This window comes from Ricinus communis, chromosome 2 (assembly GCF_019578655.1).
Source record: "Ricinus communis isolate WT05 ecotype wild-type chromosome 2, ASM1957865v1, whole genome shotgun sequence".
Lineage (NCBI taxonomy): Eukaryota > Viridiplantae > Streptophyta > Magnoliopsida > Malpighiales > Euphorbiaceae > Ricinus > Ricinus communis.
Genome location: NC_063257.1, coordinates 946,566 through 966,977, shown reverse-complemented (window position 1 = coordinate 966,977; position 20,412 = coordinate 946,566). Strand labels below are relative to the sequence as shown.

The 20,412-nt window shown below is 31.0% G+C and overlaps 3 protein-coding genes across 6 annotated transcripts; 1 reads left to right on the top strand and 2 right to left on the bottom strand.

Annotated features, from left to right (window-relative positions):
• Window positions 1-155: 155 nt before the first annotated feature.
• LOC8267832 (NEP1-interacting protein-like 1) lies at window positions 156-2,994 on the top strand. The gene is made up of 5 exons (XM_015719053.3): window positions 156-959; window positions 1,957-2,135; window positions 2,223-2,306; window positions 2,390-2,518; window positions 2,636-2,994. The coding sequence occupies exons 1-5, from the start codon at window positions 833-835 to the stop codon at window positions 2,792-2,794; spliced, it is 678 nt and encodes a 225-aa protein (XP_015574539.1). The 5' UTR covers window positions 156-832; the 3' UTR covers window positions 2,795-2,994.
• A 150-nt stretch (window positions 2,995-3,144) lies between these two features.
• On the bottom strand, window positions 3,145-8,131 carry LOC8267833 (V-type proton ATPase subunit B 2). 3 transcript variants are annotated; one of them, XM_002510550.4, is made up of 15 exons: window positions 7,949-8,121; window positions 7,771-7,842; window positions 7,628-7,683; window positions 7,425-7,523; window positions 6,775-6,834; window positions 6,311-6,422; window positions 6,012-6,220; window positions 5,396-5,524; window positions 5,135-5,272; window positions 4,793-4,943; window positions 4,619-4,701; window positions 4,310-4,357; window positions 4,155-4,208; window positions 3,969-4,052; window positions 3,145-3,700 (listed from the first exon to the last, which is right to left on the bottom strand). In XM_002510550.4, exons 2-15 carry the CDS (start codon window positions 7,826-7,828, stop codon window positions 3,515-3,517), a joined length of 1,467 nt encoding a protein of 488 aa, XP_002510596.1. In that variant the 5' UTR covers window positions 7,829-7,842; window positions 7,949-8,121; the 3' UTR covers window positions 3,145-3,514. The 3 variants fall into 3 exon arrangements, with proteins under 3 accessions (XP_002510596.1, XP_048226820.1, XP_048226819.1); XM_048370862.1 differs by having other exon boundaries at window positions 3,546-3,700; window positions 3,833-4,052; window positions 7,949-8,131; XM_048370863.1 differs by lacking the exon at window positions 7,949-8,121 and having other exon boundaries at window positions 7,425-7,543.
• A 1,927-nt stretch (window positions 8,132-10,058) lies between these two features.
• LOC8267834 (probable prolyl 4-hydroxylase 3) lies at window positions 10,059-13,584 on the bottom strand. 2 transcript variants are annotated; one of them, XR_001535497.3, is made up of 9 exons: window positions 12,945-13,584; window positions 12,753-12,840; window positions 12,211-12,308; window positions 11,980-12,077; window positions 11,228-11,357; window positions 10,936-11,123; window positions 10,610-10,701; window positions 10,347-10,432; window positions 10,059-10,239 (listed from the first exon to the last, which is right to left on the bottom strand). XR_001535497.3 is itself a non-coding variant. In XM_015721871.3 (8 exons), exons 1-7 carry the CDS (start codon window positions 13,136-13,138, stop codon window positions 10,628-10,630), a joined length of 870 nt encoding a protein of 289 aa, XP_015577357.1. In that variant the 5' UTR covers window positions 13,139-13,583; the 3' UTR covers window positions 10,059-10,432; window positions 10,610-10,627. The 2 variants fall into 2 exon arrangements, 1 of the variants encoding a protein (XP_015577357.1); XM_015721871.3 differs by having other exon boundaries at window positions 10,059-10,432; window positions 12,945-13,583.
• Window positions 13,585-20,412: the final 6,828 nt, after the last annotated feature.

Genomic DNA, 20,412 nt, shown 5'->3' with positions numbered 1-20,412 from the left:
CTTTATTCTTTATTCTCATGACCAATATTCTTGCAGTTTCTTTTTCCCCTTTAAACAAGCTTTAATTCACTGCACATTTATTTACGTATTATTATCCTTTTTTTATAAGTTGAGGCAGAAAAGGTACTTATTCAGTCTATTCATTTTGTTACTCATTTCCATCAAATGTTTTCAACGAGAATGTAAATTATATTTGTCTCGCTGGCGAACTGAAATCTTAGAAAGACTATAATCTGATTCTGGAATTTTCAGAAGGACCAAATTGAAAAAGAAAAAAAAAAACTAAAATTTTTAAAAATTAGGGGAACCATCGCCAGGGATTCCGTGATTGAGTGCAGAGGGGTGCGTCTTCCAAGAAGATTGCTGAGGCGGAAGGGGTACGTAGTAAGAGAGTCTAATTTGGATGATGTGCGAGAGCATTACCATAGAATTTTCAAAGCAAATTAGAGCTATTATACGGTATTCTATACTATATGCATGGTTTTCTTCTCTTACTTTTCAAAGTTGGTCCAACTTATTTAAATATCTAGACAGCGACTGGACTGTTATACTATAAAACGTTCAACTTCAGAAACATAGAGTTGATCTTGACCTATTGCCGGCGCCTTCATCAGCGTTGATCCAGTCAGTTTTTCTACCTTGTACATGGCTGCTGGCGCTGCTTTACCCATAAATATATGTGTGTGTTGTTAAAACCCTCATTTCTTTATTTCCTCTATTAAGAGCTTCTCGCTGCTTTTTTCCCTCCATAAAACTTCAAGAAAAAATTGCCCTTTTCTTATCATTCTTTATAAAGACATTTTGAATACAGCCAGTCAAGCCTTACTCTGACATGCACATGGAGGTATACAAATGTACATGTTCTTCTTATTATTCTTTCGCTTTATGGTTTTCTGCTACGGTTTCTGCAATTGCTTGCAGCATGTTTTTCGCACTCTCCGCCTTTGTATTTGCAGTAGGTGAGTTTCTCTTTCTCGGGTCTCTTTTTATTTCTGATTCTCCATACAACACAGCCACAGGTATCATTGTGTAGACTCTAGCTGTAAACTGCCATGTAAGTGGTGAAACATAACTAAAGTGTAGATTAAGGGGTTCGTGGAATTTAGGATTGCTTGTCATATTGGTAGAGGTTGACAGAAAGAAAAAGAAAAAGGAATACGTAAAGTAAGTGAATTCTTTTTCGTGTTCAAAATGGAGACTTCCTAATCTCTTTTTTTTTTTTCATAAATCTCTAGAGTCATTTGATTTCCCTTTGGAGAAGAAAAACATCGAGCTCAAGTTTAACGTATCGATCGAGCTAAAGCTTAACGTAAACCCATATACTATCTAAGAAAATTACGTTTCATTTTTTATTTTTTTTATAGTTATTGTAAGGCACCTTGTACTCCCAACTGGCCGGCAAAACCAGCTACGGCTTAGCCAATAGTGGGTTTGGTTTAAAAGTTAAATCCCAATGAACCGGAAAATCAATTTTTTTTTTTTTTTTTTTTTTTAGATTTTAAACCAAACGAGATTAATTTAGAAGGCAACTCAAACCAAATTCTTTCCGTTTTGGTCTTAGTTTTTAATTGTTAAATTTTTTTTATGACTTTTTAGACTAGATTATAATCGTTTTTATATTTTAATATTTTACATGAATAATCAACAAAAAAAAAACTATTCTTATTATAAAGTAATTAAATAGTATAAAATACCTTTTAGAATATTAATTTATAATTATATATATATATTCTTATAATAAATATTATAATTTCGGTTTGTTTGTCTAAACTGAAATTTTTATTTAATCAGATGAACAGAAATCAATATTATTGGGTTTGTGATTTCTTAAACCATTTCTAATGAAGAACCAAAAAATCAATTTTAGAACATTAAAGTTAGTTGAAACTCTCAGATGGGTGGCAGCAAGAAGTACATTTTTTCTTAGAAGCAAAAATTGATTGTTTCTGTTTGTAGTTGGAACGTCGTTGGGAACCATTTCTGGAGGTTTGATTGGAGTGAAAACGAAGAGTGGGTTTCTTCATGGAGCTACCGTTGGAAGCATTTTGGGGTGTATTCTTTCCGCAGAAATCTTTGAAGTATCATTTTCTATTTGGGATTCTGATGATTGTACAATTGATTGCTTCATTTATTTGGTACGTGACATCCTTGCCAGTGCTATTATACATAATCATCACCCATTATGATGTAAATTTAATTAATCTTACATTTGTCTCTTTAAGATTAAAAATGCTTCGAACCGCTTAAAAGAAAGACTCGTCCAAGGAAGACATAGCCCAACCATGCACGTTCTGCCAGAAAGTCAGGTGAATTTTTAAGCTAAATGTTACTGGTATTGGATGGTTATGTGAAAATGTACGTACATTAAATGTCTGCTTCAATTGATCAGGCTGATGCTGCCCACATACTGCAAAGTGAGGTCCACAGGATAAAGAAAACTCCGAAGATTAAACTCACAGACAAAAACATAGCAGATATAATTCTGTGGAATGGACCATCCTGTTCAATTTGCCTTCAGGTTTTTGACTTTATTACATTCAGTTTCCATTAGTTTTCTCGACTCTGCCAAATCTGATGGATTGCTTATTAGTTTAACGTCTCTCGTAATTCTAGTTCTTGTCAAATGATCATACAGGACTTCCAATCAGGGGAAAGGGCATGTATCTTGCCTCATTGCCGCCACACTTTTCATCTATTATGTGTTCGTAAGTGGTTTATTGGGCACAGCTCTTGCCCGCTGTGCAGAGCAAGATTATCGAGAACATGGATTGCAATGATGAGGAAAGAAAAGTGAGATGTCAAATGTGTAAGAATTGATTCTTTAATTGTACATATTCACCAATATTCATTGTGGAATGGTGTAAGATAATAGTGCCTGGATCTTGAAGAGATATAGAAAAGAACATTTCTTGCAGAATGCTGTAGAAGGGCAGTAACAGTGGCAAGGTCTTGTGAGAACCAAAAGAACTTATAAGATTCCGCTTCTCTTTCTTATTTTGGATGAGTCAATATTTTATCACAATCTCACATGCAAGATAATGATATCATCGTGATTAAGGCCTTCTGGAGATTATTAGTAAAAGATACTTTTATTATGAAACCTTTTCTGTCCTGTCTCCCAAAAGATAATATGCAATGCGAGGATGATTCACATGTATTATTTTAATTCAAGGTGGGGATATGTAAAGTTTGATACAAAGGGCTTCTCGTTTCTAGCAAACTTCCTATAATTTTCACCAGGCAGGAGTGCAGAAAAAAGGAATTAACTAAAAAGAAAAAAAGAGAGTGAAAGATGCAGTCCTTACAGAAGCTTTGGAGTCCTCTAACCAAAGAATTTCCATGTAACTATAAAACTAGGCAAACAGCTCAAGGCACTCCTGTTGAGAAGCCATACCACTTTTTGCAGAGAGAAATGGCCCAGGCGTAAAACTCGGATTAAAATAGAAGCACACAATTCATGCCCGCTTATGGAAAATGGACAAGTTAAGGGAGCAACCGCTTGAATCATCAGAGTTTAGTTTGTTGCATCACGACTGTAGTACTGATCCAGTGTCTTTGCTGGAATTCGGTGGAGAAGCTCACGAGGGAAGATACGAAGTAGTGTCCATGCCAGATCAAGTGACTGGAAGATGTTGCGGGTGTCATATGCTCCTTGCGTCACAAATTTTCTCTCAAATTTATCCAGAAACTCTAGATAAAGCTGGTGCCAGAAAAAACAAAACCAAGCATATTTATATTAATTCGTCACCCAGAACATTGAAATAAGAAAATTTGAATACATGGCCATTCATGATCAAGGCAGTATAATCGCGTGAAAAAAGGGTTAGCATACATTTAAAGGCCAGTTGGTCCCCCTTCAAATCAAAATTCCCATCAATAAACACAAGCATAAAAACACAGCATGGGCGTGTGTGAGAGTCACAGAGAGAGAGAGAGAGAGAGAGAGAGAGAGAGAGAGAGGACAGCACCAAATCCTCAGAAGAAAGTGCTTCCTCTCCAACCACAGCTTTCATTGCCTGGACATCTTTTCCGATAGCATAATTTGCATATAACTGAAGTTCAAAGTCAGAAGGGATCAAGTAAGAAAGCATTTAAAGAAATGCAGAGTTTTTTACCAGACTTAAAACTTCCAAGAGAAAAAAAAAAAAGGAAACCTGATTGGACACATCAGAATGGTCTCGACGAGTCATTCCCTCGCCAATTGCACTCTGCAAAGTATTGAAAACAACTACACTTAATAATGAGTTGCTCAACTTGTGTATCTAAACACAACGAGACACACTTGGCTTAATGAAGTGGCATGTCTTACCTTCATTAATCGCGAGAGTGATGGCAGCACATTAATAGGGGGGTAAATCTGCTCATAAGAAACATCAATAAACACACAGCTGGTGCAATGAGCAACTTGCTTAAATTTTTATTATCTTTGGAAAAAAGGGTCTAGCAATCTAGAAAGATTATCAGACTCCACATGATGAGGAAATATACTCACATTGGCAGCAACAAAAAGATTCATTAAATATGGACAAAGGTTATTTAAAAAATACGATGCCTGAATAATGAAAAAAATTGCAAAGAAGAAGGGCAGAAGTTGACTGAGGGTAGGTTTCCAAATCACCTGCCGATTGTGAAGTTGCCTATCAATGTATATTTGACCCTCAGTGATATAACCGGTAAGATCTGGTGTAGGGTGAGTGATATCTGTTTAAAGACCAAAATCAAACATAAGTGATACAACAAAGAGAATATTGTTCTGAGCAGAATTTTCTTTTTGGTGAATGCAAAAACTTGCCATCATTAGGCATTGTCAAAATTGGAATTTGAGTGATTGAGCCCTTTCGCCCTTCAATACGCCCTGCGCGCTCATAAATTGTTGCCAGATCAGTGTACATATACCCAGGATATCCACGCCTTCCGGGCACTTCCTCTCGGGCAGCAGATACCTGGAGTCAGAATATAAGTAGGTTGCCTTAGTCAACTACACAAAGTCTGATAAAAACCTAATCTTTGACAACTTCATATCTTGCAGGACATGTCAACCTGAAGTTTCAAATATCTTTTGTCCATTGGATAAGTAATATGATAAGGAAAGACATATCATGCCTAGCACATTTGATGAAATAACATTGGTTACCTCACGAAGAGCATCAGCATAAGAACTCATATCAGTTAGTATGACCAGAACATGCTTCCCACATTCATAAGCCAAATATTCTGCAGTTGTAAGGGCAATTCGAGGGGTGATAATACGCTCAATGGTGGGATCATTGGCCTGCAGAAAAACATGTAAATGGTAAATACATAAAAATATTGTAGAAACAGCCATTCAAAGAAGCAGCAGTAGACAACAACCATATTAAAGGAAGGATCAAGTAATTAATTTATATAAAGTTACCAAGTTTAAGAAAAGAGTCACTCTCTCCATTGATCCATTTTCCTCAAAATCACGCTTGAAAAATTGGGCTGTCTCCATGTTTACACCCATGGCTGCAAATACAATGGCAAAATTGTCCTCTACATCATCCTACAAACAAAGTCATGGCATAGGACAGAATAATTACATATTTCTCAAACTACAAAGAAATATAAATAAGACGAAGAAAAGGCAACTAATACCCTGATTCCAACATGGAATGCAAACCCACATGAAATGTGGAAATCTTCTATCCTTACTACGATAATTTTGTTCTCTACAACAGAGTCTGAATCTTCTAAGAATGAAGACAAATCTGAACTAATTTTATCTTAAAGGTACTTGAAACTGAGATTTCATAATAAATGGTTGGATATGAATGTCCGATATTTCATAACTCAGAGATAGGAAATTTCATGCTAGTTGCTATATCTGACAACCTATTGAGAAGGGAACAACTATGTTGAGGCTAATTGAAATAGATCCAAAAGAAGAAAACAACTTGGTTCAAACAGAATAAGGCAGAATAAGTGACCTCCTTGAGCATATTATTAACTTCATAAACCATCATTTATTAGCACCAGCAAACACAACATACCTCCATGAGATTTCCTGATTTTTCGAGCCTCTTCACAAGACCAGCTTGGCGACAAATTTGAGCAGCTATTTCATTGTGAGGAAGACCAGCAGCAGAAAAAAGTGGAATCTTCTGACCACGAGCAATAGAGTTCATGACATCAATGGTAGATATCCCTGTCTGTATCATCTCTTCAGGATAAGTTCTCTCACTGGGGTTTATGGAGCTTCCTGAGAAAGACATGTAAAGGGTTGTAATCAGTGTTAAAAATGAAAGCTCCAACATCACTGATAGCCATGATATCCATAGTTATCTCTCACCAGATATATCTAAGTAAGCCTCAGGCAAAATTGGAGGACCATTATCAATAGGTTTTCCAGAACCATTAAATATGCGCCCAAGCATATCCAAAGATACAGGTGTTTTCAAAACCTGCAAAATTAACATTAAAATGGCTACGATAGTTTTAGAATAATAAACCTAGAGAACAAAATTCATATTTAAGTGCAACAGGAACAGCCAAACATGTCTATTGACAAATGGATCAATACACAAATGAAGCAGCAGGAAAGAAGAACTACTCATCAAAATAGTCGAGCAAGTTTCCTGTGACTATGATTTGCAGAATATCATAAATTTCTGCACTAGTCAAATGATTAAATAGGCTTTAAAATTTTTTTGGTATTTTGCACGTATTGAGGATGTGGCTTGCCAATCTCTGTCAAACAGTTGAAGGCCCAAATAACAATACCAAACTAAATTAAAAAGAAAGAAAGCTCTGAACCTCTCCTGTGAATTGGACAGTAGTGTATTTGTTGTCAATTCCAGATGTTCCTTCAAACACCTGCAATAAGAGAAAAATAGAAACCAGGTTTATAATGTTATATCAAAGGTAGGCATTAACTTCAATTGTCTAGAAACTATAGATGATAAGTTTGTCAAAAACAGTCACATGATGAAGATAGAAATGCCTTCCCTTTTCAAATTATAAGCAAGGTTAGTGCAAGACATAATTATCTCTCAAGAAAAACTGTAAGATGTAACAGCCATTCACTCTGCTAAACTGCTGCTATTTAAAGAACTATTGATCTATGCATCCACGCTCAAGTCTGCAGCGGCAGAAGAAGACTTGCCAGCAGCCTTTAATACAAGTTCATACAAAATATTGTAATGCAAAAAAAAAAAAAAAAAAAAGAGAAGAAGAAACCGGTTAAAAGAATAGAAATGTAAGATGGAATCAGCGGAAGAAAAGCATCACTATGCTGATGCTGTTGATTGGTGGATCCCATCTTTCCAATGTTTTTATTTACGCACCTTGCTCAGGCAGGACTCAAATTAAACTTGAGAGAAGCCCATGATTTAGGTGCAAGATTATGCTTTGATCAATCGAATTCTGAAAGAAAAACATAATACGACAAAAAATTTATGCAAAACCTGGACAACAGCTTTCTCGCCATCAACTTCTAAGACTTGGCCACGGCGAGTTGTTCCGTCTCCCAATCTAATATTGACAATCTCCTGATATTTTGGACCCTGTAACAACATTTCGAAAACTATATGCATGTCATACAACTTTTATTAGTACAAACGATCACAGTAGAACACAGCAAAATTAATAAGAAATGCCCCAAACCAACCTTCACTTTGTCGAGGATAACCAAAGGACCAGCAACACCAGACACAGTTCTATACTCTGTGAACAAAAGACCTCAAAAATTAATAACACACCGTACCAGCAACACAAGATCAATTTCTTAAGAAGTAGATATGTTTAAAATACCCATGCCAATCTCTAGAGTTCCTTCCTCCATATCAAAACTCTTCTCTGCAGCTCCCATTCTTCAATTCTAATCTAATGGACACAAAAACACAATTGAATAAAAATCAGCGGTGTAATTGGATCCAAAACAAAAAGGAATTCATGTTGAGGAAAGAGTATAATTGAATTGAATTGAAACCTTAAACAGTAGAAGACGAGGTAAAATGGAAATGAAGCTAAAAATCAAAGGTCAGATCTGATATAAGGCAAGAAGAGGTTCGAGCAACTTCAGTCCAATCGTGAAGGCCAAAAATGGGAAATTAATATTAATAACCAGTAATAACTTACTTCGGTTTTTCTTTTCTTTTTAGTTCACGGAATACGGGTGTATAGTTTTTTTCTCTTTTTAAATGTCTTTTTTATGAGTTGTAAAATGGGAGGAGGGACTCTAATATAAGATTTTATTTAATTATAATATCGATTTATTATCAACTAAGTCCATGGCTGTAGATTTTTTCTTTTATTTTTCTCTTCTTGTGAGTTAACGGATGCACGCTCTTAAAGCTGCCTAATCTGGTTTTGCTACGTGTACTACTGATTAAATTTTAATAAAAGTAGCATATCTAATTGATTATTAACTAAATACTGTATATAATTAATTAATTTAATATTTAATTATATTAATAAATTATTAAAAATTAAATTAATTTTAATTTTATAGATTTATTTGCTACTATTGGCCCATAATATATTAGAATAAAATAAACATTAAAATTTTAATATCGTTTTCATTTTTTATGCAGCAATCTATCCAATATACTTGGTAACATATGAAATATGTTGCTAAATTTTTTATCAGTAAATATCTTTTTAGATTTTTATTTATTTATTGAAAATTAAAGGCATGAACTATAAAATATTATCACAAATATGATAATTTATTAGTGGCATAAGAAAAATTTATCATTTGGAGTCTTTACTTTTATGAGTTTACTTTTTTGTTATTTAAATTAAGCCTAAAGTGTTATTATTATTATTATTAAGGCCTAAGTGTCTAAGAATTTAGTCATGACTTAGTCAATTCAATATAATTTTAGCTAAATTGAATTGTTGGTTAAAATTAAATAATGTAAATAATAATGTGGACGTAATTTAAAAATAAAAATCAAAAGAAAGTAATGTATATAAATAATATGGTATTAGAATCTATCAATTTAGATTTTTTATTTTTTAATTGGTATATATATTACTGTTTTTATATATATATTACGGTTTCTATTGTTTAATTTTGAAGTAATTATATTAAATTTGCATTCAATTTAAAAATAATAATAATAAAATTATGTAAATGTTTGGATTGGTTAGACTATTAGGCTTATTATTTAAACTATAATAAGTTACAATAAAATTGTATGTGCGCTTTTATTAGATCGATGAAATATATTGTAAATTCAAAATCATATCGTTTATTTACCACAGTGGGAGTTTTTATAAAAAAGAATTCTCGTCCTTGATTGGGGGAAAACAAACAGCATGATGGATTTTTTGGAAAAGAAAACAAAAAAACATGACAGATGTCCTTTGCTTTCATAAAAGAAATGGAGCCAATGAGAGCCCTTTTTGCACTCTTTTAAGTTAGAATTGTATTTCAAATCTTTTAGAAAATATGAAAGGAAAATCACATATTTTATTAATGCAAGAAAAACAAGAGGAAACTGCTAAGAAGCTTCTTGATTAAAATGGCGTTGGGGGATTTGGCATGCACATGACTCACGACAACTGAAGGACAACGTGTCTGCATTGCTTTCCTTTTCCTACTTATTTGGCCCTTTTACGAACGAAACGCCACAATAATGATTGACAATCATCCAAACCTTTTTACATTATGCAGTATATCACTTAATACCTAATCAAGGATAACACAACTCAAGATTGGCTCTTTCATTATACATGGGCTATTGATCTAGTTTTAAATTTCAATGTCTATTTTCTTAATAAAAATAATTAACTTATAACCTCAATGTTAATGATTTACTTTTATATATATACACACTAATCAGGCTGCCCTGATTGAGATGGAATGATACATATCTCTATTCCATATGCATATAACACAGATTTCCTATTTTGCATAGCCATACTCCATAGTTGTTTGAGATTATCGTGCAGGATCCCTTTTCATCTGTTTCTTTAATGTTTAAAAGACAAAAGGTATTTTATTTTAATATTTTTATTTTCTCAAAAAGAAATAAATCATTTTAATCTATTAGTTCCCAACGAAAGGAAAAAAGGATGCGCATCAGCCAAAAAGAGGAAAAATCAGACTAATTGTATTCCAGCGCGGATATTAATTTTGTTTACAGTGTAACAGCTTGCTGCCTATTGGGATTAATGTATCCTCCCCCTTCTTGCTCCCCACCGATTAATTTTCCAAGTACAAGAACACATCTCTCAGGACTATCAAAGTTCAACAACTACCAAATCTCAATCCTAGTTAGAAAAACAAAAGGGTCATGTACTGATGTGGGGTAACAAGAAAAAAACGGTAAAGGAAAAAGAAAAAGAAAAGGAAAAAATTTCAGTCTCTGTTGTAGTACTTTTTTTATATGCTTCTTTTAGGGATGTGCCCCAATGTGTCTGAAATTCTATCGCCCTTCGCCACTACCATCACCAGATTTCCATCCTGCGAGGGGACAAATAAAAAGAAGGTATAGTTAGTTGGAACAGCAGCTACGTTATAAACTTAATATCCTATTCCTTTGATTATAAATGTCCTCCTAACAGGTCAATTACGTAAGATGGCATTAGATGGGGAAGAAGAGTGGAAGAAACACAATCAAGAGAATTCAAATGCGTTTACCTTGACGAATACCCCGGCTCAGACACTGTACTCCCCAAGATGCATCCATTTTGTAGCTGACCACTTATTCCCTCTAATCACAGGGCAACTACCTAACAGAAGGCAAAAGATGAATTTAAGGCAACTGAAGGATTAATAGCCAAGACTAAAAATGGCAAAAATTGTTGGTCCTGTTGTTATTTTTTCCAAAAATTAACTTTGATCCTGCTACAGCAGCATAAACCTGGATCAAACACTTTTTCCTCAGAAATGTAAGAAAAACTGCACACTCATTATTGAATCTCAGTTAAAGCTGCCAACCATCTGTTAACTAAATGATTACTAACCGTGCAAACTTGCAGGATCTAGGGTAGCATCAGGCCTCGTGCTCCAAAATAGCAATGCATTACCCATTTTTGGTTTCACTGAAAGACCCTGTCTGGCACATTCAGACAACTCATTCCACGATGGCACGTTGCTGATGTTTGCCTTAGCAGCAGGAAACACTGTTTCACCTCCTTCTTCAACATCTGACCTGCATCAGGACAGAGCAAACAGGAGACGTGAAAACATATAAGCATCATTCCAGGACATACACCTACATTTAAGTACCATGCCATCCAAGAGAAATGTTCTTACAGATACATAAGAAGAGTGGCTGTCCGTTGGCCTCCATTCTTAGTGTTGAACTCATCAAGAAAATAATCATAATGAGCCTCATACTTCTGTCCTACTTCATAATGAAGAACTTGAAGTCCTTCCCCATGTTCTGCAGATCATAAAGTAAGCCCAAAAAGGCATTAGCTCATCAATTAGAGCATTGCAAAACCCTGAAGAGAAAAAAATAATAGTTCATGATATATAAATCCAGTATATATATGCATCACATGTTCTATAAGCCAGCATCCTCAAAATCCAATTTAGTAATCTTTAAAGTGAAGAACATTTTTTACAATATAATTATATTCAAACTTAAAGAAGGCACAGAAAATTTAAGAAAGAATAAACCAGAGCCAGTATATAAAGTACATAGGAGTATTTACAATCTTCATGATAAAGCAATACATAAAGCCCAAACTATTCATGTTAATGCTGGAAATCTAACATATAGTGAAAGTAGAAATATCATGTGAGACTATGAAGGTGGTCCAAGAAGGCTAGTTCACTAACTGCCTGCCCCAGCCCAAGTTATTGGCAGTGAGTTCTTAAAATTTCTATAGAAAAGAGGTTGAATCGCTTCTTTCACCAATGATTTTATGCTAAACTATATATGATTTCCATCACAAAATGCAATGCCTAACCAACTTCTAAGTACTTCTCTTCCAACATCATGAGCTTATTATTGCAAGCCCAAATTTAGACATTTGTTATGATATGTTTGAATGACATACCTATTGGAATGAAAGAGAAGTCCGCTATCCTCTTCTCAATGTTCCTAATAATCTTATCTCTTCCTCTCCTTAGGAACATTCCAGAACTTGTACGCACCCTGCAATTGAGTGTCTTATATAATTTCCAGCATAAAATTAAGAAGAACATGACGCTCCGCACTCCCAACTCACACATAAAAGTATAAAACTAAATAAATCATACATTGGACAAGGAACCAGAAAAACAAATACCTGCTATCTTTACTTCGACCAGTCTTGCTATCTACAACAGTTGACTTTACCATATGCGGTTTGGCCAAAGCTATTAGGTACTCACATTCTTCTTTCGACTGTTCACATTAGCATCCAGGATCAAATTGATTTATTTGCTATATATATCAAAACTTCATGATTTAAACTAGAAAAGAAGATCTCTTAACCTCAAAAAACAACGAGTAAGCTCTTGATTACTGGTAAAGCAAAAGAACTATAAAAGAGCTTGCCATGTGATCTGAAATGCACATCACTTGAAGTGAAATATATTGTCGCATTTAAAAGATGTATGAATATATTTGTACTAATAGCATTAGCCATGGGAGATCTATAAAAATAGTTGATCTCTTCAAAGTAATACATTTCATCAGTTCATCAGCAATATATTGACTTGACTTCATATATGTAGAGGTTTCTCATCAGGTAAAACCCTCAATGAACTCCGGCCAAGACTTAGAGCAACGCCCAACAAGTAACATTTAGTCTCTTAATTGATATAGGAAATAGATTCAGAAACTAACCAAGAAATTATGATAAACAAATGCTCGTGGTTCCCAAGAAATAATTTCAGTCCACTGCTCCACTCTCTTTCCCAAACCATCATAATCTCTGCATGCCACAAAAAAAGAGTTCAGAAAGAAAATTGTTATAGCAATCAAATAAAAACCATTATTAAAATGTGTAAAGGAATAAAAAAGATAATAGATAAATACCTTTCAGCAGCCATACGGCGATAGGAAGCAGCGAGATCATTTGGAGGGGAATCGTCGGTGCTCATAGGAAGAGAGAAGATTCCGAGAGCCAAAAGCATCAAAAGAACCACTGTTAGCATAAATAGCATCGAGAAAACTAACGTCAATGTCGACATTTTCCTTGCTTGTAGTCGCGAGTGTCTCATCTTAGCCATTTTTCTACTTAGCCTCTAAACCCTAACTAATCGACCAAGCATGCCCAAATGATTTGTATTTATAATCTATTCCAGTAAGTTCTTAGCGAAATCGAGTTTCTATTTCTCGTGATTGGCGTGTGTATGTATGTGAGAAGGATTGGAGGTATTTTAATGACCGGTAATAGGTGGCGGTTGTTGACGGTGGTTTTAGAAAAACCGATATGGAAGTTTCAAAACTATGGCAGGTTTTAGAAATGAAGTTTGTCTTGACTATTTTGTCCCTCGGTTTCTATGTCAACAAGTTCTGTCGTAGCCTCGTTGGCATGAGTTGTGCTAATATTGGTTTGTTTTATTTCTATGGGTGTTCTTGTTATTTCACATGCTCCCGGTTTCTATTTTAGTCTTCCCGGCGCTGTGGGCTGCCCAAGGTTTCAAAAGGGCAGTCGCTCAGTCAGCCATTTAGTTTATTTCTTTCCTATATGAGAACAATTATATCTTGTTCTCAGGTCTTCCAAATTTTGTTTCTTTTATTTATTAATAAACTTAAAAATAAAAAAAGTATTATATATATATATATATATATATATATATAACTTCCTTAAAAATTATAAAGCAATTGTATATTTAAGATTCAAATTAAAAAATTAAAATTAAAATCACAAATAAACTTGTTATCTCATTTATACAATATTATATATATATATATTTTTTAAATTAGTCACTTTATAATTTCTAAGGAATTTGCTTATACATTTATTTATTCTATAATTAGTATTCATTTAACACTTTCTTTGTTAAACTTGATTTTTATGATTAAAACTTTAATTAAATTATATAATTAAAAAATTTATCTATACTTTAGTATGCTTTTGAGATTACCTATATCTCTATTTACAATTTGTAAGTTTATCATAGTATATTACTAATTATAGGTTTAGTTTGATAATAAATGTGTAAAATTTTAAAGTTTTAATATCTTGTCCTTCATTTATAATAAAAAAATAAACATAATTATCATAATAGATCAGTTAATAAAATAAATAATCTTTAATAGATGTCTAACAATATTTTAGTTAAAAATGACTAGCGATTATGTTATGATCTCGAATAACTTGATTTTAACCATCAAATTCTTTGTATTTATAAAACATATCATATGACATGCCAAATAGAAATTTAATAAAAATACTTTTAATGTTTTTGATGAAGTATGATTTATAATAAAAGATAGATACATTACCATTACAATTATGAATTTTGAGTAAAGAAAACATATTAATACATTATACATCCATGAATCAGAACAAGAGTTGTCCAAGTGACAACGGAAAATCTAAGCTTTGATTTCATCATTAATTTATTTATTTTGAGAATAATTGATTTCATCATTTGTAAATTGTTTTTTTTTTTTTTTTTTAACACGGTGATATGTTATTTTACTTTTACCTCACACGAAACTCTCTGCCAACAATGGTGATTGATGCAGATAGCAAGACAGCAGTTCATCATCACCATAACTCATGTTCACTACATTTTGGTCATTAGCTTAAGCTCTACCAATCCATCTCAGGAAAAGGGGACTCAAATCAGCTTTATTTTTTTTAAAAAAAAGGCTTGTAAATGAGTAAACTGTTTTTAAACGTTCATTAAACAAACAACAATATGAAATGTGTTCTTATAGATAAATATACATATTCTTCAGCTTTGTATTAATTGCTTTTTGTGAATTAAATTTTTTTAATTATTTATTATTTTTATATATTTAATATAATATAGATTTTTTTATTTTATTCCTGTATTAGAAATAGATACAATAAATTTTATAATATTTTTTTTAAAAAATAATTTAATTAATTTAGTTAATTACTTTTATAATTAAATCTATTAAATATTTTTTAAAATAAGATTATAACATCTTACAAGACACAGCACTAGGTTGTGATTTTTGCGGGAAGGCCCGACAAATTGTGTACTTGAACTCTTGAACTGAATTATTTCAAACCACCTGCAAGCTGAGCTTTCTCTTGTCGTTTTTGCTTCAGCAACCATCAACCTGTCGTTTTAGATAAGAACTGCGTGTTGTTTGCATTCGAATGGCCAAACTACCGCGCAAGGTGATTGTTTCCGTCCTGCAGTCGAAATAGTTAAAGATGTTTTATTTTATTAAGAAAAATGAAATAAGATATTTTTTGTTTTGTATTAGTCAAAAATCTCGGCCATCTGGAATTTGAATGACTAAGATTGAACCGATATTCCAATTCTGATCGAGATTAACAAAATAGACTGAAATGACGACCAAAATAGAATTCATAGTTTTACTACTATGTCCTTGAGTTCAAGAAATATATTTTAATGACCTAAGACAACAATATTTACTTGGATTTTCTAGCAACTTCCCATGACAAATTACTTTAAAAATTAGATATATGCCCGCTCTTTGAACGGCTCATTTTGATAAGATAAAAGTTATAAAATTATAAATTGAATAGTTTTATATCATAATAAATTTAATAATTTTATTTAATTATTTGAAAATTTTAATTCTGTTTACTAAAAGAAATTTTAGTGAGTTAGGAAAAAAAATTATATTTAAATACAAAAAATATGAAGTGATACACATATGTAAGCCATTTAATAGTTATATTGTTAAGTCCATGACATTTTTTTTACTGATTGATAATAATTATTTTTTAGTAAGCATAGTCGACTTGCTATGTCATCTTCCTTATATTGAAATTTCAAAAAATTTATCCGAAAAGTGTTTTGGAAACAAATTAAAAGCATAAATATTTTTTTAAGATCTTAAAATAATTGGATAAAATTGTTAAAAAATGTAAAACTTATTATTTAATTGGTAATTAGGCCTATATAAAATGACTTTGTAATTAATTTTAAATTTTAAAATATGAATGTATAATTTATAATGAGTATATCAAGCATATATTCATATATAAGATATTTTATATATGATATGTGAAAATTAATTTATATATATTGTAAGTGATTTGATAATATAAATGACTTCCTACATTCAATAATAAAAAATATAATGTGATTTTAAGATTTCAAATGAAAATAATATTCTACATATAGATAGATTTAATTATTTCTGCTAATTATTAATTTTATTAATTTAGATATAATTAATAAATATCTATTAATTAAAATAATTTTAATTAGTTAATATTATTTGAATCCTTCAAATGATAAGTAGTTTAAAATTTGTATACATATCGAGTAAGTATTAGCATAAATAATCGTATGTAAAGTAATTTAATCTAATTAATAATAATTATTATTATTATAGTATTTGTTTTGACTTGATAAAAAATACAATAAACATATCATTGTAACTTAAATATAAGTAAAAATTTAGAATGAATGTATACTTGAGGTTTAGCTTAAGTGGCAACAACATTTGCTCTAAGGAGTGAGAAGTCTCGAGTTCGAGTATAACTTATTGATTATCTAATGAATAAAAAAAAAATCAGAATGAATGTTAGTATGTGTCTGTATATATATATAAAGTTTTTATAAGCATTGTGAAGAATATAAAAAAAAAATCATTTATCTTGCAAAGAGAAAACTTCAAATAAGAAGTTATATATATAGTTAACAATATAAGTTTTCTTTTCATTATTATTGAAGTATTTAGTATTAAAATAAATTTAAAATGACCATAAAATAATAGTTATTGAATTGATGATTAATACAAAATTATTTAATTAATTTATTTTAATATTTATAATAATAGATTAAATTCATCAAAAGAAAAGAAAATTTATAAAAAAAATTGAGTTTTATGAGTATTAAACATATTTCTTCAAATTTGACTTAATATAGTCCAAGCATTCTTTTCCAAAAATATACACTTCAGCTGTTGGATTTTATAAAATTAAATACTCAATCAATTTATACTTTTTCTTAGAATTTTCATAGAAATGAATGATCTGAATATTTGAGTTTGAATACTCTCCATAAACATAAGGATATGAAGTTGTATACTCTCCATAACCTACACTTCAAGCAATGGCTTAAAACCACCTACTACAATTCGTTGAAATTTAAACAATGCGTTGCAATGACGAGTTAGCAGCAACCTCCTATGCCTTATTATTTGAATATTGGAGCAGTTTTTAATTACACATTTATGAACAAATTTGGACTTAATGTACTCCAATCCTCTTCAAATTGTATTCTCAACATAAAATTGAACGATCAAACTATCTGAGTTTGAAAAAACAATTAAATGGCATAATTTTCAATTAAAGGAAGATGGCTTATTCAATAATTTGTGCATAAGGGTAAGGAGCTTTGGATGAACTAATGTGAATGGGTGTAAGCTTATCTGCTCGGAAACACCCAGTGCTGACCACACTGAAAGACACAAAAGCTCAGGTAATGCCAGTTGGCGTTTAAACATTTTTATTTTCTTTTCCTCTTCTACATGATTTATTATTTTAAAAAAGAAGAAGATTCCAATGAAATAATAAAACTTGAGGATGATAACATGATTTGCAATGCATAGACATAAGCCAATGGATCGTATATTCTCCATAACTTCTATATATAGCGCACAGAAATCAAAAGGATGGCCATTTCGTCTCTTTTTTTTTTTTTTTAGAATATTGTCGGGTAGAACTCTTTAAAAATACGTCAGACATGACCTTTTTTAACAATAAATCTCTATTTTAAAAATTTTAACACAACGGCAATACTCAAAAATTAAAAAAATCTATCATTTTATTTACATGCTCTTTAATAGAGGGACCATCTTATACAAGATGGCAATTGCTCCTTAATTTTTATATCATATAACAATAACTTTTCAATATTTTTATTTAAATAATTTATAACATTTGGATTAAATTTACGTAAAATCTTTGAATACGTAAGTTTTATATAAATTTACATATTAAAATATTTATACGTAAATTTTTTAAAAAGAACGCTTTTTATGTAAATTAATATAAAATTTATAATTCATTCAATAAAAATATAAAAATATTGAAAATTATTGTACCTACAACACTATAAAATTCATCATATTAATTATATCATGACACAGTAATAATAAATGAGTTTATATTTATCTTTTTAAAATTAGTAAGTTGTCCATTTTTTTTGGGTTAAAACTTAAATTAGAGTACTATAATAATAACAAAAAGAGAGTTAAGTTAAATTTATTCCTTTAATTATAAGTTGTTACTTAGCCCTGCATAGTCGGCAATGGGATGCCATTACCCTCAAGTTGTCGGCTAAGGATTAAGGAAGGAATGACACACGAAGTTGAGGCAATTCTCCACATTTTAGAGCTTGACTTTTAATTTAAAATACTTTAGAGAATTTCACATTTTTCATACTTATCTGTTGACACCTCTATTATTAGCTAATTAAATTCTATTTCGAAAACGATTCTCAATGAATAAATCCGTATTCCCTATTACGTTGTCTATCTTATAAATGCATAATTTTTTTGTTTAATAGTCGAATGGTTTGACTGTTAAATTTATATATATATCCTTAATTAATTGAATTCATATTTTCAACGTGTCAATAATAAATTCATAATTTCAATTATGAAGTTAATGTTTTTGTTTATTGTGAGTTTCACGTTGCATTATTGATAATTGGTGATTAAAAATATGGATCCAGTAAATCTCAATAAGACAAAGAATTCAGCAGTGTATAAATAAAAATTAATCAACCCTCTATTATCAGTTTAAAAAAAAAAATTGATCAATTTGGTCCACATTTCTTTTTTTTTATTATTATTATTTTCATTTTAATCCTCAAATCCTCTCCAAATACGGTATTGAAAAATTGTTGGACATTTATATCACAAATTATTATTGGATTAGATCTTTTTTTTTTTTTTTTTAAAAAAGAATATAGATGTGCTACATGTATCCACACCTTGCCTACTCGAGTACCAACCACTTTATCTTAATCTAAGAAAAATATAGGAAATAAACATATATCTTTATTTGGTATTAAAAAAATATTTGATTAACAGAAAATTAATATTTGGTTGCATGTTATTTATTATGGAAGAAGTCTATAACTAATCTTAATTTATTTTTTTAATTTTCTTTTTAAAAAAATTAAACTATTGAGTTTGATTTTGTTCTTATTTGAATGTTTGCATTTTACTGAAAAGCCATAAGGTGACACTGACAAGCAATGCGTAGTATATGTTTGACTGCTTCGAAATCAATTCTTAATGTACAAATTAATAGAAAAAACAATCTGTTTAATGTTCCTTTAAAGATACATTAAAGAAACCCGTACAAACCTAATCAAATGTATACATATCGATTCAATCCAGCTGACCATTTCAACCCTGTAATTTGTTGGAATTGGGATTTCTACCTGCGGCAAGAAACAATATGATATTAGCTTCCCTTATAATATACACTTATTTTATTTTTATTCATTATATAATAAAAATCACAGGCTATATGTTATAAATAATTTCACTCGTGAAATGTCTCTATTTATATACAATATCAAATCAAACCAAATAATTATTAGGAGTAAAAGCATGGCATATAAGATCCAAAATTAGGTTGTATGTTCAACAACTGATAAGTATTTGTGGGATGGTATGTCGTTCTCTATGTATTAATTAAGAAGGTTAGATGTTAATTGTGCAAGATACAGATTCATCACCCAAATCATTTTAAATACACTTTAATCTCAAAACAAAACTAATGATAGACTAAATATCAAAATTGGTACCCTAATATGTAAATTGTCTACAAATTTTCTTTTTCCTCATTTAATAAGAACGTCTACAAATTAATAACCACAACACAAATAATATAGAAGTGAATTGGAATTTAAATTGTTTCCTGTCTGTCAGTAATTTATCACCAGTTTGAATTTATGGACGGCCACCTTACTCTATCCCTAACAATTAAGCTGCAATTAATATAATAAAAAAAAATACATAAGAAAAGTTAAATATATTATTGCATGAGATGACGTTGCCAAATGGAGCATAACCCTTTTCATATTATTTATTTACTTATTCGTTTTGAATTAGACACGTATAGGTTCTGATGATTAGATCAAAGTCAGGAACAGACAATTGAGAAAGCAAATCAATCCGGCCACACGTCAGTTTATTATTATTATTATTATTTTGAAGAGTTTATATCATTCAAACAGTAAGAACATGGAAATTCAATTATATATATAGTAACCAAAAATCCAGCCCGTGGATTAATGTAATTAAATTAAAACCTTGAAAGCAATACAAATTTTAGGGAAGAAGACAGATATCCGCA